Source organism: Limanda limanda, chromosome 11, assembly GCF_963576545.1.
Source record: "Limanda limanda chromosome 11, fLimLim1.1, whole genome shotgun sequence".
Taxonomy (NCBI): Eukaryota; Metazoa; Chordata; class Actinopteri; order Pleuronectiformes; family Pleuronectidae; genus Limanda; species Limanda limanda.
This window is the reverse complement of record NC_083646.1, coordinates 4,452,851-4,467,201: the sequence shown is the minus strand read 5'-3', so window position 1 is coordinate 4,467,201 and position 14,351 is coordinate 4,452,851. Positions and strand designations below refer to the sequence as shown.

General features: G+C 46.5%; 1 protein-coding gene across 1 annotated transcript in view; it reads left to right on the top strand.

The window, feature by feature from the left end:
* Window positions 1-14,351, top strand: part of mef2d (myocyte enhancer factor 2d) — a 79,100-nt gene that overhangs the window by 40,976 nt on the left and 23,773 nt on the right. The window contains 1 exon segment of the mRNA XM_061081470.1: window positions 10,440-10,574. Within this exon segment, the coding sequence (XP_060937453.1) occupies window positions 10,440-10,574 (135 nt within the window).

Sequence of the window (14,351 nt, the reverse complement as noted above, 5' to 3'; positions counted from 1 at the left end):
ATTATTAATGATGGAGGTGGAGCCAGGAGTTAATTAACTTTGCATAATAACTGGATCGTTAAATGTTGATTGTGGTTGTTGCCTTTGGACGGAGCCGTGCTAGCTGTTTCCCTCTGTTTCTAGTCTCTATGCTAAGCTAACATGTGCTGACTGTAGCTTACTGTGCGTTCACGTGCTCCTCAGAAGGTCATGAAGATGTTTCTCTGATTTGAAAGCTGAATGTGGCAAAAACATGGAGGCTATAAGTAAAATATGTTGTATTTATGTGTTTAAAGCATTTAAATCTTGACACCTCTTTACGATATTTACATCATAGCGAAGCAAAGTACAACAGACTGAGCCTTGTTACCCTCCATCATCCGTCATTACCCAGAATCCTCTACAACAGCATCAAGCCAAAGTACGACACCTCGAGCCGATTCCACCTCGGCACAAAATGGCCACCGGTGCGAGGAAGAGCCTTCCGAGGAAAACACAATGTTTGTTGGTTTGCATATCGACTGGAAGCGAGGTCAGCGCTGGGGTCAGCAGAGAAGCTGTGAGGGCAAACGTGTAGTTCTGTTTTTATGTTGCAGTAATAGGAAGAATAAATTTTTTTTCCTCACGTCTTTGCTCCCTGTGGGAAAAAGCTTCTCTGGAGCTCGTCAGGCGAACGCGCTGCACATTCACACGCCTTGCTGACCCTTTTATACATAATGGCCCTCTCATGAATTGAACACGAGATGGTCGGGTATGATTCAGCGAGCCGTGCACGCTGCGGCGCGGCACTTAGGCTTCAGATGGAGCGTGGACTTAAAGCTGCTTCTGCCCGTTCAGCTGCAGGAGCCGAGGAATCGCTCGGACACAAAGTCGTGGAGAATCTTCTGTTTTGTCTAATTGGCCACATTATTTAGGAAAACATGTGTAGCCGACGGCCACTGTCATATTACATGATGGCAATAATGTAAAATGCTGTCATCAGCTGCTTCTGCAACATCACCTGCTGAATAATTCAACCTCTCACTCTTTATTTACACCTTCTAAGAACAAGGCAATAACGACTGCCTGTGTCCCAGGAGACGTGACCTTTGACCCACTCCCAGGATTCTGTTTCTAAATGAAATCTTGTTATTGGAAGAAGCCCAGAGGCGTCAGAGATTGTTTGATTCAACCTGAGAGCTTCATCTGACCTCTGACCTCTAACTGCTGGTGCGAGCCTTCATTCTCTTGTCTGAAGCTACACACACACACACACACACACACACACACTCTCTCCTGTAAATCAGTTGCTAGCTGGTGTAATGATGCTTTCTGACACAGCTGAGCGCAGGGAGGCTGTGTAACGACATCATATCCTGTCACTAGGCTCCTCCTTCCTGCTCTGACCCGGTTCTTCTGTTCAGTTCAGCAGCACAAGAAGCAAACAGCTTTTTTTATCAGTCCTCAATCTGAAATTAGAGAAGCTGCTTCAAGGATCAGAACAGAACTCATCTCAAAGTGAACGGATCTTCAAAAGGTCACAGAGCAGTTGAGTTGTTGGATCCGTCCAATCAGGACTCGAGTTCAATAATCGCAGGAAGTGTCGGTGAGGCAGTTTGGGATTCGAAGGCAACATGGAGGCAGTCGTGTTCTTCACCTCCACCTCGCTCTGCCTCTTCCTTCCTCTCTTTCCTCTGACTCTGCGCTCGCTCTCTCTCTCCTTACTCCTAATCTCCAGATTCGCTCGGTCACGACAGTTTTCTCCTTCTTCCCTTTCTCTCTCTGTCCGTCTCAGAGTGTCAGCAGTAAAGCCCTTTCTCCAGGCTGTATCTCCAGCTGCAGATGGCTCGTGTGTGTCTGTGTGTGTGTGTGTGTGTGTGTGTGTGTGTCTGTGTGTGTGTGTGTGTGTGTGTGTGTGTGTGTGTGTGTGTGTGTGTGTGTGTGTGTGTGTGTGTGTGTGTGTGTGTGTGTGTGTGTGTGTGTGTGTGTGTGTGTGTGTGTGGCAGGGCGTCGGGCTGCTCCAGGCCACATCAGCTCAAGCTCCACTGGCCCTGTTTGTGTGCGTACATGTGTTTGTGTTTTCAAGTGTGTCACTCTGTCTCTTTCTTTCTCTTAATGTGTATTTGTGTTTGTGTGTGTGTGTTTGTGTTTGTGTGCGTGTGTCTCTCTCTGTTTGCACGCTCTGCAGTGGCCCATGAGAACGCCTCATACAATATTCAGGCCTGGTGAGCCTCTCGGTTGTGTGTCAGCCTCTGTATGTACGTGTGTGTGCGTGTGTGTGTGTGTGTGTGTGTCCTACATGGGAACTTCTCTACTATAGCGCCCTGGATACTGCCCACCCCACACACACACACACGCACACAAACACACACGCTACCTCACCCGCTCTCCCTGTAGGCCGGGAGGCATTAGGCAACTTTCTCCAGCGTTTGTCCTCAGTTGTCCCCTTCGCCAGATGTGCTGCACACACACACACACACACACACACACACACACACACACACACACACACACACACACACACACACACAAACACACACCTCCCTGTGAAGCGGAAGTCCCATTCATCGTTATTATTTTCTATCTGCCATTTGAATCATTTCGACTCGGAGGGAGAAAATCTGTGAAACCGCAGAAACACATTTAATTTAATAATCCTGTGACAAGTTATTTATGTAAAAAATAAACATCTGTTAGTAAAGTTCCCACAGATCTCTGTTCAACTGACAAGGTATTATTTTATTACCATGAAAAACCAATGACATATTTGTACGTCATGTTTTTTAAATACAAAACATTTTGTTTCTTCTGGAAACAGAAATCAAGTTTTATTAAAAAAAATACATGAAATAAAAAAGAGCTGGTTATTCATGAGGAATATTTTCACTTGGGGATTAATCCACATTTAGAGGGCTGGTACTTTGGGTGGTAGGACGGCTTGTGTGTGTGTGTTTATGATATGTGTGTGTGCGTATATGATGTGTGTGTATATGATGTGTGTGTATATGATGTGTGTGTCTGTGTGTGTTCACGGTGATGAAGGACCATTCATCCAGTGCAGCAGTGTGGCTCACTGATGTGTTTTTAATAGTGTTTGCTCTATAATGTAGAGATATGATACTGTACATTACACGCACACACATGCATACACACACACACACACATGCAGACACACACACACTCACACTGTTGGTTTTGTGCGATTTGTTGACAGAACATCTTATTATAGAAAAGCCTGATTTCACCGTCATGTCTTGTTTCTCGTGATTAATAATGACGATTACTTTGCTCTTCACAGGAAGACTCGTTCACGTTTGTCTTCTCGTCCTGCGTGTTCCACTCGAGCAGCAGTTCACGTTGGAGGTTAAAAGGTCACGGGGGTCAAAGGTCACGGGCGCCATGTTTGGACTTTCAGGGGAATTCAGAGCCGATCTGTTGGTGTGAACCGTACAGTAATGAAAATCATACGATTATCTGCGATTGCACATCGTGTCACATCAATGGTCGAGTACAGTGGAGAGGGGGAGAGAGAGAGAGAGGGAGGGAGAGAGAGAGAGGAAGGGGGGGGAGAGAGGGAGGGAGAGAGAGAGAGAGAGGGAGGAGGGGGAGATAATTGGATCGTCACAAAATGTGCCCATTTGCCTCTCTGCCTCTGTGAGTCTCCAAGCCAAGTGCTTTTGAGTATGAATTATGAAGTGTGGATATAGTCACGGAGGCACACACACACACACACACACACACACACACACACACACACACACACACACACACACACACACACACACACACACACACACACACACACAGACACACACACACACACATTCATGCACATTTAAACAAGTGTGTTGTGCTTTGTGCGTCAGCCTCTATGCACTGTACTCACACGCAGCAATATCCCTCTATGCTTAGCAGCACTGAAGTTCACATTGAAGTGTGTGTGTGTGTGTTTGTGTGTTGGACTTGTATGGTAATCTTCATGAGAATCAGTTCCTACACACACACACACACAAACACAACATTGTGCGTGTGTGTAAGAGCATGGTCTCTGTATCCATAGACGTTCTCTCTCTCCAGTACAAGGCCGTGAGGCAACACACATATGCACGTGCTGCTGGAGAGTGCGTGTGTGTGTGTGTGTGTGTGTCTCAGTGTGTGTGTGTGTGTGTGTCTCAGTGTGTGTGTGTGTCTGTGTGTGTCTGTGTGTCTGTGTGTGTGTGTGTGTGTGTGTGTGTGGGCCGCCTGCCTCTCCTGCCAGAATGTGTTAATCCGCTTGACTGCAGATTCCAATCAGGGCAAAGGAAGGAAGAGAGCGAGGGAGAAGCTAAAAGAACAGCCGAGGAGGGGGGGGGGCAACATGGCAGAGGACGGGGTTTCCCTTTTCTTCTTCACGGGACTCCAGGAAGGCAGATCTCTCCGTCGAGCCCCCCCCACCCTACTCAGCGGGGTCTTTAAGACTGTGGTCACCCCCCCGAATCTACCAGGCTGGAGACTTGAGACCAAAATTCTTCATGATGAGATTCACTCCTGATTCTGTCCCGAGAACAACACACTGACCGTCTGTCCCCCCCCCCCCCCCCTCACATGTCCCCTGGATCCCCCCCCCTCACATGTCCTCTGGGGACGTCCTCCTCAGACCTCGGCTCACACACTGATTAATAACTCCACGTGGAGAAGCAGGACTCCATTAAAAAGATATTAAGCACTGGGAGAAGTTGACTGATAAATTAGTTTCTCATTTCAAGACTCATTTATAATAGAGAGATACTGAATGATGAACCCCCCGCCCAGTTTGATTTTCCCATTGGCCATAATGGTCTGTGTACGGTTTATTTACATATGAAACAACAACATTAAAGAGGGGGAGGAAACACAACTTAACAGCAACAATAAAGTATAAAGAAAAAATTACTAAATATTCAAGGTCAAAGTTGACAAAATGGAAGTGAGTCATTGTTTTTTGTGTTAGATTGTTTTAATGTGTGTGTGTCTGTGTGCGTTCGAGACAATATGACGATATGAGCCAAAGAAAGCAAATATATTAATAATTCTACAATAATCTGACACGTTTATTAGAAAGTTTATCACAAGTCAATGACAGAAGAATCTGTTTTTAATAATTGATTCTATGAACAGAAACAAAGCCGGTGACATCACAAGTTCATACAAGGTATTTGACAGGAAGGAGTGTGTGTGTGTGGAGAGAGTGTGTAGTGTGTGTGTGTGTGTGTAGAGAGAGTGTGTGTGTGTGTGTGTGTAGAGAGAGTGTGTAGTGTTTGTGTGTAGTGAGAGTGTGTAGTGTAGAGAGAGAGAGAGTGTGTGTGTAGAGAGAGTGTGTGTGTGGAGAGAGTGTGTAGTGTGATTGTGTGTGTGTGTGATTGTGTGTGTGTGTGATTGTGTGTGATTGTGTGTGTGTGTGTGTAGTGAGCAGTGTCCCAGGAAGTTTCCTCCCTCTTCTCGGGCGACTCAGCGACCGGAGGAAACAGCAGCTGATGTTTTATGGAGGATCTGAGGCGACTGGCAGCCGGTGCTGAGACGCTCTGTGCGTGTGTGTGTCTGTTTGCGTCTGCGTCTCTTTGTGTAGCTCATGCTTCACTGGGATGTGACATTACTCTGCACTTTGTGTCGACCGGGACCGGAGAGCAGTGAGTCCGCTGCCGGCCTCCATCAGACTCCACATGAAATACTACACATGCTCCGATAACAGTTCCTCGAATTATTACTTTAATATCACAGGAAGGAGCAATACACACATTCAAAGACACACACACAACACAACACAAAGACTCACGGATAAAGAGAATGAGGCATGAGACGAGAAGGAGAACAGGAAGCCAACGAGTGAGTTTGAGACTTTTTGATGCTTGAGCAAAACTCGAGTTTCTGTTCTGAAACAAAATGTTCTCAAAAGTAAAAACGCTGACTCAGCGCGAAAGAAGAAGTCGGCCCGGAAAAAAAGCTTCTGAAGAAAAATGAGATTCGATTGAAACCAGGAATTATTGGATCAAAGACAAAGTCGTTGGAGATGAATTCTGTCCAAACGTTAACTTTCATCAATAGCTACGCAAACCAGAAAGTGTAGAAGTTTGATCACCAGCACGAGAGGAGAGGACGGGGATGAAGGGATGAACATCAGGAGCCTGGAAGAGAGAGAGAGTTAGGATGGAAAAGCTCTGGGAACGGGTCGAGAGAGAGAACAGGGCAAAAGAGGACACAGAGGGAGAGAGAGAGAGAGTGGTGGAAAATAAATTAAAAAAGAGGGGAGGAGAAGGAGGAGGAGGAGAGGAAATGGGCGACAGGGGGAGAGTCGCATACGGAGACATTAGAAGGAAAAAGGGAGAGAATTAAAAAACACAGAAGGACGAGTGTGAGACTTTGCACTTTCAGCGAGAGAGCGTTAAAGGTGGTGAGAGATTGAGAGAGAGAGAGAGAGAGAGAGAGAGAGAGAGAGAGAGAGAGAGAGAGAGAGAGAGAGAGAGAGAGAGAGAGAGAGAGAGAGAGAGAGAGAGAGAGAGAGAGAGAGAGAGAGAGAGAGAGAGAGAGAGAGAGAGAGAGAGAGAGAGAGAGAGAGAGAGAGAGAGAGAGAGAGAGAGAGAGAGAGAGAGAGAGAGAGAGGGAGGGAGAGCTGGAAACAGAGGGCGGGCGGACAGGCGGGTGGGCGAGCGAGCGAGCCAGAGGGGAAGGGAGGGAGGGAGGGAGGGAGGTTGGCGGGGGCGGGGCTTGTCAGCAGCCGCAGCCACTCAGAGGCCAGCGTGGCGCTCTGCAGGGTGAATCCTACCCTGGCAACACAATGGAGCGAGAGACAGGGAGAGAGAGAGAGATGGTGGACAGGTGAACAGATGGCTGACTGAGAGACAAGCAGTGTGCGTGTGTCAGTGTGTGTGTGTCAGTGTGTGTGTGTTTGTGTCCCTGTGTGTGTGTGTGTGTGTTTGTACAGTACTGTTACACAAAATGTTCACTGTCAGGGAGAGTGGGGGAGAGATTCTAATTTTTGCACACTTGGACGGTGAAGAAATAATCATAAAGTGTGTGTGTGTGTTTACGAGGCCGGTGGTTCGATCCCCGGAGTGCTATGTGACTGATGTATGATGGATGTACACACTTGTATAGAAGTTCTGTGGGAATATGTTTGTGGACGTTTATTATGTTTTCAGCTCGAGGGAATGTCTTCAGATTCAGAACAAACATTCACTTTGACTCGAAGATGAACTGATTTGGTTTTGTCGGTTGAAGGTCAAGAGGTCACGAGGTCAAGGTCACATGACTTTGTCTTGAACACAATAAGTCAGGAATGCCTGAAGGGAATTTCTTCACATGTGGAACAAACCTTCACTTGGACATCGAGGATGACCTGAATGGAAGGTGGAGGCCAAAGGTCACAGCTTTTAACTCAAAGATGAAGTGATTATGTTTCAGCGGTCAGGAGGTCAAAGGTCACATTGACCTTATATGAATCTGGAAACAAGTAGAAATTTGTAGCTGGAGCTGCACCGGTCGGCGGAGGCAAACAGCTGCAGTGCAGTGATTCTCATTGTTCCAGATCTCAGGAGATTGTTTTCCACCTGAAGAAGGAAACTTCTCTTTAGATTCAAGTTAAGACCACAGTTTGTTTTCGTGGTTACACATGCAGGTTGTGTGTAAATAATATTAAGGTTATACAATGTCAGATCAGAGTTCTATGCCACAGACTGACCTCACAAGTACACGAGTCCAGAGTGTGTGTGGTGTGTGTCTGTCCATGTGAACGATGCACCAACATTGTTCCAGTTTATTTCTTTATCTGTGTCCACGTCTCCATCACATGCTGCCCTTCATGTTTGGAAAATGGTTTTATGATTATATATTTTCATTTTACCTGGTTGTTGTGTTTTTTTGTTGCATCGATTCTTTTTTTCTTGTTTTTAGGTCAAAGCGCACACACACACACACACACTCACTCTCTCTCACACACACACTACCATCGCAGTGCGAGTGTGTATTCTACGAGCTGCAGACAACAAAGTGTGTCTCCTTGTGAGTTACACTTGCATTAATCTGCAGATCCGACTCATAACCCGTTTCTGTCGATAGATAAAACTTCTCTCTGACACCGTGGTAATAATCATGGCTGCAGTTTTTTTAATGAGCTCGGTATCAAAGCGTTGTGTCGTTATTAAAAATGAACGTCTCTACCCTGACATCCAGATGACATCATTACCCTCTTGCCCTCACCTGTTTTTAAGGATTTAAAGCTAATTCATTGAAAGTGAACAGAATCAGTGTCTCTGGCTCGGGGGGGGGGGGGGGGGGGGGGCGTTGAGTCGCAGGTTCGAGTTCCCGCCGGCTGCTCTTCTCTTCTGAGGCTGGATTGCAGTCGGTTGAATCATCCTCACTCAGCAGTGATTGTGCGCAGTGGGAGTCGTGGAACATGTGCGCTTGTTTTAATCAGACCGCCACGACACTGCAGTCGAACCTCGGCCTCCGCGGGTGGTTGTTAATTAAAGAAAATATAGCGTGCGTGAAATATTGGAAATGATCTCCGAGTACTTTCTAACTTGTGGATGATCTATCAATGATGCACTGAATAAAATACACATTCTGTGAGACCGTTTTTGTTTCTTTTTTCCGTCACCATTTTTTTTTTTTTTTTAGAACTTTATTGAAGAGCAACACAAACATTCCTTGACAACATCACAAATTATACATGACAGACTGATTGGTGAAAAATAATAAATAAATAAATGGACAGTTAAGACATTCCATCGTACCACAGGATTCCACTCAGTTACAGAGGTATCCTGCAGTAGGTAGCCACCTCCTCACAAAAACATCAGACCTTAATTGTAATTGAGCAGTTAAAGCCTCCATTCCATACACCTCCCTCAGCTTCTGTTTCCACTGTAGGTGGCTGTGGATTCAACCATTTTATTGTCACCATTTTCCTAGCAGTCATCAAGAATATATGTAACAAGTGCTCTTGGTCTCTTGTGTACATGCCTTCAGGAGTTAGATCGAAAAGAAACTGACTTGGGGGTGAATAGTATATTAATTCCCGAAACTTTATCTATCTCGCTCTTTATCCCCTTCCAGAAAGGAAGCATCATTGGGCAATCCATCTGCAAATTTAGAGACCACGGATGTCGTCTTAAAGAACCTAGTCTTCATCTTCCAATCGAACTCCTTCCACATGTTACTATTGATACCTTTATGACATCCAATGCACATTGTTTCCCACTCCCCATCCTCAATTATAATATTTAACTTCAGCTCCCATTTGTTTTTAATATAAAAAGTGTTGTCTGATGTATCCAGTAACAGATTTCTGTATATATGGGAAACATGCTTTTTACTGGGTTCCGTTACTATTTTTAAAAGCACAATTCATCGCTGGTTTGATCCACTTCCTGCGGCTCAGCCACACAGAGAAAGCTAGCGTGTTAGCTTTGTCAACAATGTGCAATGAATCAGGTGTTTTTTTGCTGCGAACTACAGTTTATGTTCTTCTGCTGATAGATTTCCAGGCGAAGAGGTTTTCTTCTCTTTGCATCACTCGGGCCTAAAGCTCGTTCTTTGCTCTCCAGCTTCGGGGTTAAGATCCATTTTGCTGCGAGGATCTATCTGCCCGGCCGTGTGGTCGAGGAGCCACAAGGCAAAGCTACTTAAAGGCAAATCTCGTTTAGCAGAATCCTCTCAGAAGAAGAGCCTCTCTCTCTCTCTCTCTCTCTCCCTCTCTCCATCCCTCTCTCTCTCTCTCCTCGCCCTCTCCACATCGTGCTAACACTGACACTTCCTGACTAGCGTTAGCCGCAGCGCTGACACCGACTCGCCCTTTGACCTTTTGCTTCGCTCAACCACTTTCCTCGGGTGCAAAGCTTCACCACCGTTCACCGCCGCTGTTGATTGGCCGGTGCTGCAGAGGTGCGGCTCCTCGGCGTGTTTCACTGACATGCGGCGCAGCTTCATGCGTCCTCGCCGTGTGTTAAAGTGCCACCGGCAGCTCCAACACTTCCTGTGCACCGGGTAGAGAGGCCGGGTGCTCGTGGTTCTCTGGCCACTTTTTGATTTGAAAGCTTTCTCCAGTTGGAAGTGGAGTCTTGCAGCCGGACCCTTTTAGCCCCTTGACCTCCGGTGAGCGCTCGCCGTGTGAGCGAGTGCAGATGAGGTGGTAGCATCTTGCTTTCACGTGGGCGGCGGCGGCTACCAACGCTGACCTCACCGATCGATTGAGAATTACCAGAGATGGAGAATGTGTTCTCTGTAGCGTCCTCTTTCCACAAAAGCAAACTTCCTGCCCACCGTGTCATCACCGGGTCAAAGTCTTCCACCGCACACTCCCTGCTGCCGTGAACCAGCGTAGGAGTCGGGCCTGTGCGCTGGAATCCACATCTCACAAAGTGTGTCTCATAAAATCAAAGTGGTGGTGGTGATCCCAAAAATGTGCATGAGAAATGAAATGTAAATGTGCCTCCTCCTTCTCCTCTACCCTTCTCTGGCCGCTTCAGACGTTAAGAAAGAAAGGCTTTAACGGCTGCAACAGCCCGGAGCCGGACGGAGACGACTCCATCGACCAGAGCCCGCTGACCGAAGACAAGTACCGCAAGACCGAGGACCTGGACAGCCTCTTCAAGCGCTACGGCGTGAGTACCGTCACACCTGTGTCACCGTATCTAACCCACCCTTTCTCCTCTTCTTCTTCTCCTCTCTATCCACCTCTCTCTTTCTGCTCCTCCTCCTCCTCCTTCTTCTTCTCTTGTTTGGGGAACGAAGGCTCTGAACAAGAAAGAGCACCGGGACTCTGAGAGCCCGGACCCCGAGGAGCCCTTCTCCCTCACCCCCCGCACTGAGGAGAAATACAAAAAAATTGACGAGGAGTTTGATAAAATGATGCAGAACTATAGGCTGTCAGTGAGTACCGCCCCCCTCTGTGTAACTCCGCCCCCCCCCCACCCTCCTCATGTTGGCGCCCCCCCCTGCTGCTGCCACCGCCGAAACCAGACCGCCGGCGGTTTTTCCCCGGCTGGCGGATGGCGGCCTGACTACTCACAGAGCACTCGCCTTCACTCTTCCTCAACCCCTCACCTCCTCCACTTCACCCCCACCCCCCCACCCACCATATCACTACCCACAACCCCCCCCCTTCTGACGGTGTGTCGCTGGGCAACAGGTAGCACCGAGCGGCCGAGCTGACGTGAGGCAAACTTCAATATCCATCGATGTTCTCGTTTTATTAGTTTTTACTAAAGTTTGGAGGAAACCAGATTCTGAAACTGAGCCCAAACTCTTGTGTGGACAGAGATAATAAACATTTACATCTTTAGTCATTTCAAACTTAAAAGTGAGCTTCATAAATCGAACTCTTTCAAAACTCATCTTCTCCACGTGGATTAAATCGATTAATCATCACAGCGTCACTGGAAACCATTTTATATATTTGATCTAAATCCTCCTTTTCTGACAGATTTCATATCTAGCTTTAATGATAGAAATTACAAACTTTTATAATTAATAATAGAAGTAAATATCAATTATTTGCGGTTCTGCAGACGTTTAACTTTGTGTGAGTAAGAAGTCGTTAGAAGAGGAAGTGAGAGAGCTTCACTGGGATTATTCATGTTCCAGTCATCGCAGTAAAGAGCGTCCTCAGGAGTGTTACCGCTTTAATACATGATGCCTCTGCAAGTTCACTAATGTACAAGAGTAAACAACAGGGGGGGGGGGGGGGGGGCTAGTGTTCACAAAAGTTGGCATAGCAACTGATTTTGCAAAGGGAAATGGTGCTTTATGGTAATAATCATCACATTTGGAGCAAGCCTTTGAGCGGCCGGGGTTGTTCGGCTGAAAGAGACGATTGTGTAACACTTAACAACACTGAGGAAACCGGTGTGTAGACGAGCTGTGTGAGTCCGAGTCCGAGTCCGAGTCCGGGGGTCCTGCACCGGTGACGCTCACGCAGCCGCTCGGGCGCCGTCGTCCGCGGTAACGCCGAGGTCGCTCCCGTGCCTCCTCCTGATTGGATGTGCTCCTGACATCATTATCCAGCTGCTGCCTCCTCACCGCTGCTTCGCTCCTGTGCCAATTTCTCGGTGATTCATTTTTTTTTTCCTCTGCGCTCAATAACGCCATTAATGTCACTTTAATGAGTAGCGCTCAATTTACAGCCTGCCGGCTCCTCCTATTGGTCCCATGGGGGGGGGGGGGGGGGCGGTCACGTGGAGGCGCTGCTGGAGAGTGAGACAGAGGTGACATCTGACATCTCAACATGTGCTGTGAAACCTTCATGGAAAAGTCTGTTGTTGGTCTTATTTAAATTAATTTCCACAGTTCACAGAGGAAATGATTAAACGTTCCTCTTCTCTTTGAGGCCGTGACCCGTCCCCCCCGATCTGTGCATCCTCAACAGGGCCGGGTCTAGACAGGCATGTATGAGGGGGCAGCCACAAATCTTGAGGGGGCATTGTGCTTTATTATATTATTATTATTATTATAAATTGGGATTTAGTTTGAGGGGGCACAACATTTATTTGAGGGGTCCAGGCCCCTCTTGCCCCTGCCTAGACCCGGCCCTGATCCTCAAACACATTAAGAGAATCATTCCTTTGCCGGTGATTGTTATCAGGACGTCTCTGCTCACGTCTCACTTGCACCAGACGTTTGCGTGGATCCCGCTCGGTGACTTCCTCTCCTCCCGAGTCCGACGCCATCGCAGCTCCGAGCTGCAGCGCCTCTTAAAAGCTTTGCTCGGGAGAAAGAGGCTGAGGTGGCTGAGGAAGAATAGAATTCAATCTCCCGCCCCTGGAGAGCGCCGGCTCTTGGCGCTCGTCAATTGGAAGCCGGCCCGAGCGCCTCCAGCAGGTCCCCCCCCCCCCTCTCAGCCAGCCCGGCCTGCCTGCCTTCCTGCCTTGTTTGCCCAGCACACCTTTCACAGGGCTCCAGCCAACAGAAGCATACAGCACCACCCACCACTCCCCCCCCCCCCGCAGCATCATAATCCCCAGCATGACAGCGAGGGGCCGGGATATACAAGCTTAATCCCACTTGTACTAAAATACCTCCTGAGGTAGAGAGAGAGGGCGAGCGAGGGAGGACGGGCGAGCGAGGATCTGTGTCTCTGACTCTGGCACCGCGGCAGGAAGCAGAGCTGCTTCTCTTTCTCCGTCTCGCCCGCCGGGTCTCTGCTCGGATCCGGCTCCGGCTCCGACATGTTGTTTGGGAAATTAAATGAGAAATAGATTTATGAGATGAATAGATTTGCTGGTTGCTGAACAGCGACCTGCAGCGTGACCTTGAACACGTCTCCTGACGAGGCTCGTTAGGAATGTCGGGAGAAGATGAATAAAACAAGCTGCTACCAAAAAGGCTTCGGCTGCTCAATTACCTCCGATTTATTTTCAGAATTGTGGCTCAATTATCAATTATCAAAAATAAAACGTTTAATTTCTAATAATAATTAAATAAAGCTGTTTGATTTATTTACTGCTTATAAATAAAATAATAATGTTAAGCAGTCTTAATATCCATATTGAGATGGACGACAATATAAAACATAATTTAATATTATAGAATAGACTAGAATAGAATCCTTTATTAGTCCCACAGTGGGGACATTTGAGGGTTTTACATCAGCAGCGCAGGCACAGTGCAACAAGAACAAACGAAAGAGCAAAACAACAAAGTAAGAAACAAAAAACAACAATGAGCAAAAAGAAAAAGTAATCAGTCAAATAAGCAAATAAATAGTAAGTAGTAGAACAACTGAACAATACAATTAAATAATTAGATAATTAAATTAAATAATTAAATAAATTAAATTGCAAATATTGTGTTGTGTGTTAATGGGGTCACAGCTGGTTATACAGTCTGACAGCAGCGGGAAGGAAGGACCTGCGATACCTCTCTCTCACACACCGGGGGGGAATCAGCCGGTGGCTGAAGGAGCTGTTTAGAGCTGCCAGGGTGTCCCGCCCAGCCAAATTATAAAACTATAAATTATAACTAATCACATGTACAAAACACTTATTATGATGCCAAATCTACAGACAAATGTTAGGTAAACAAAAAGGACAGATGCTGACATAAGATGACGATTATTGTAATAATAATAACAGTAATGATTGTATTTATGTAACACCTTTCAAACATCTGCCCAAAGACAACAGATAAAACTAATACATCATTTAAACGCAATTGAAATAAACATAGATATTGTTTAAATATTTGGTGATTTAATCTTTAAAATGTCCCTTTTTGGATTCAGATTTAATTTTAGAATTAGCATTACCTTATTAAAATCATAATTTAACATATCTATGTATTAAAAGACCTCATCATTAAGTGATTTACAATTATTATTCATGCAGAACTTTATTTTCTTTCAAAGATAAAAACTAATTTGACATTATGACCCAACGAGCAGA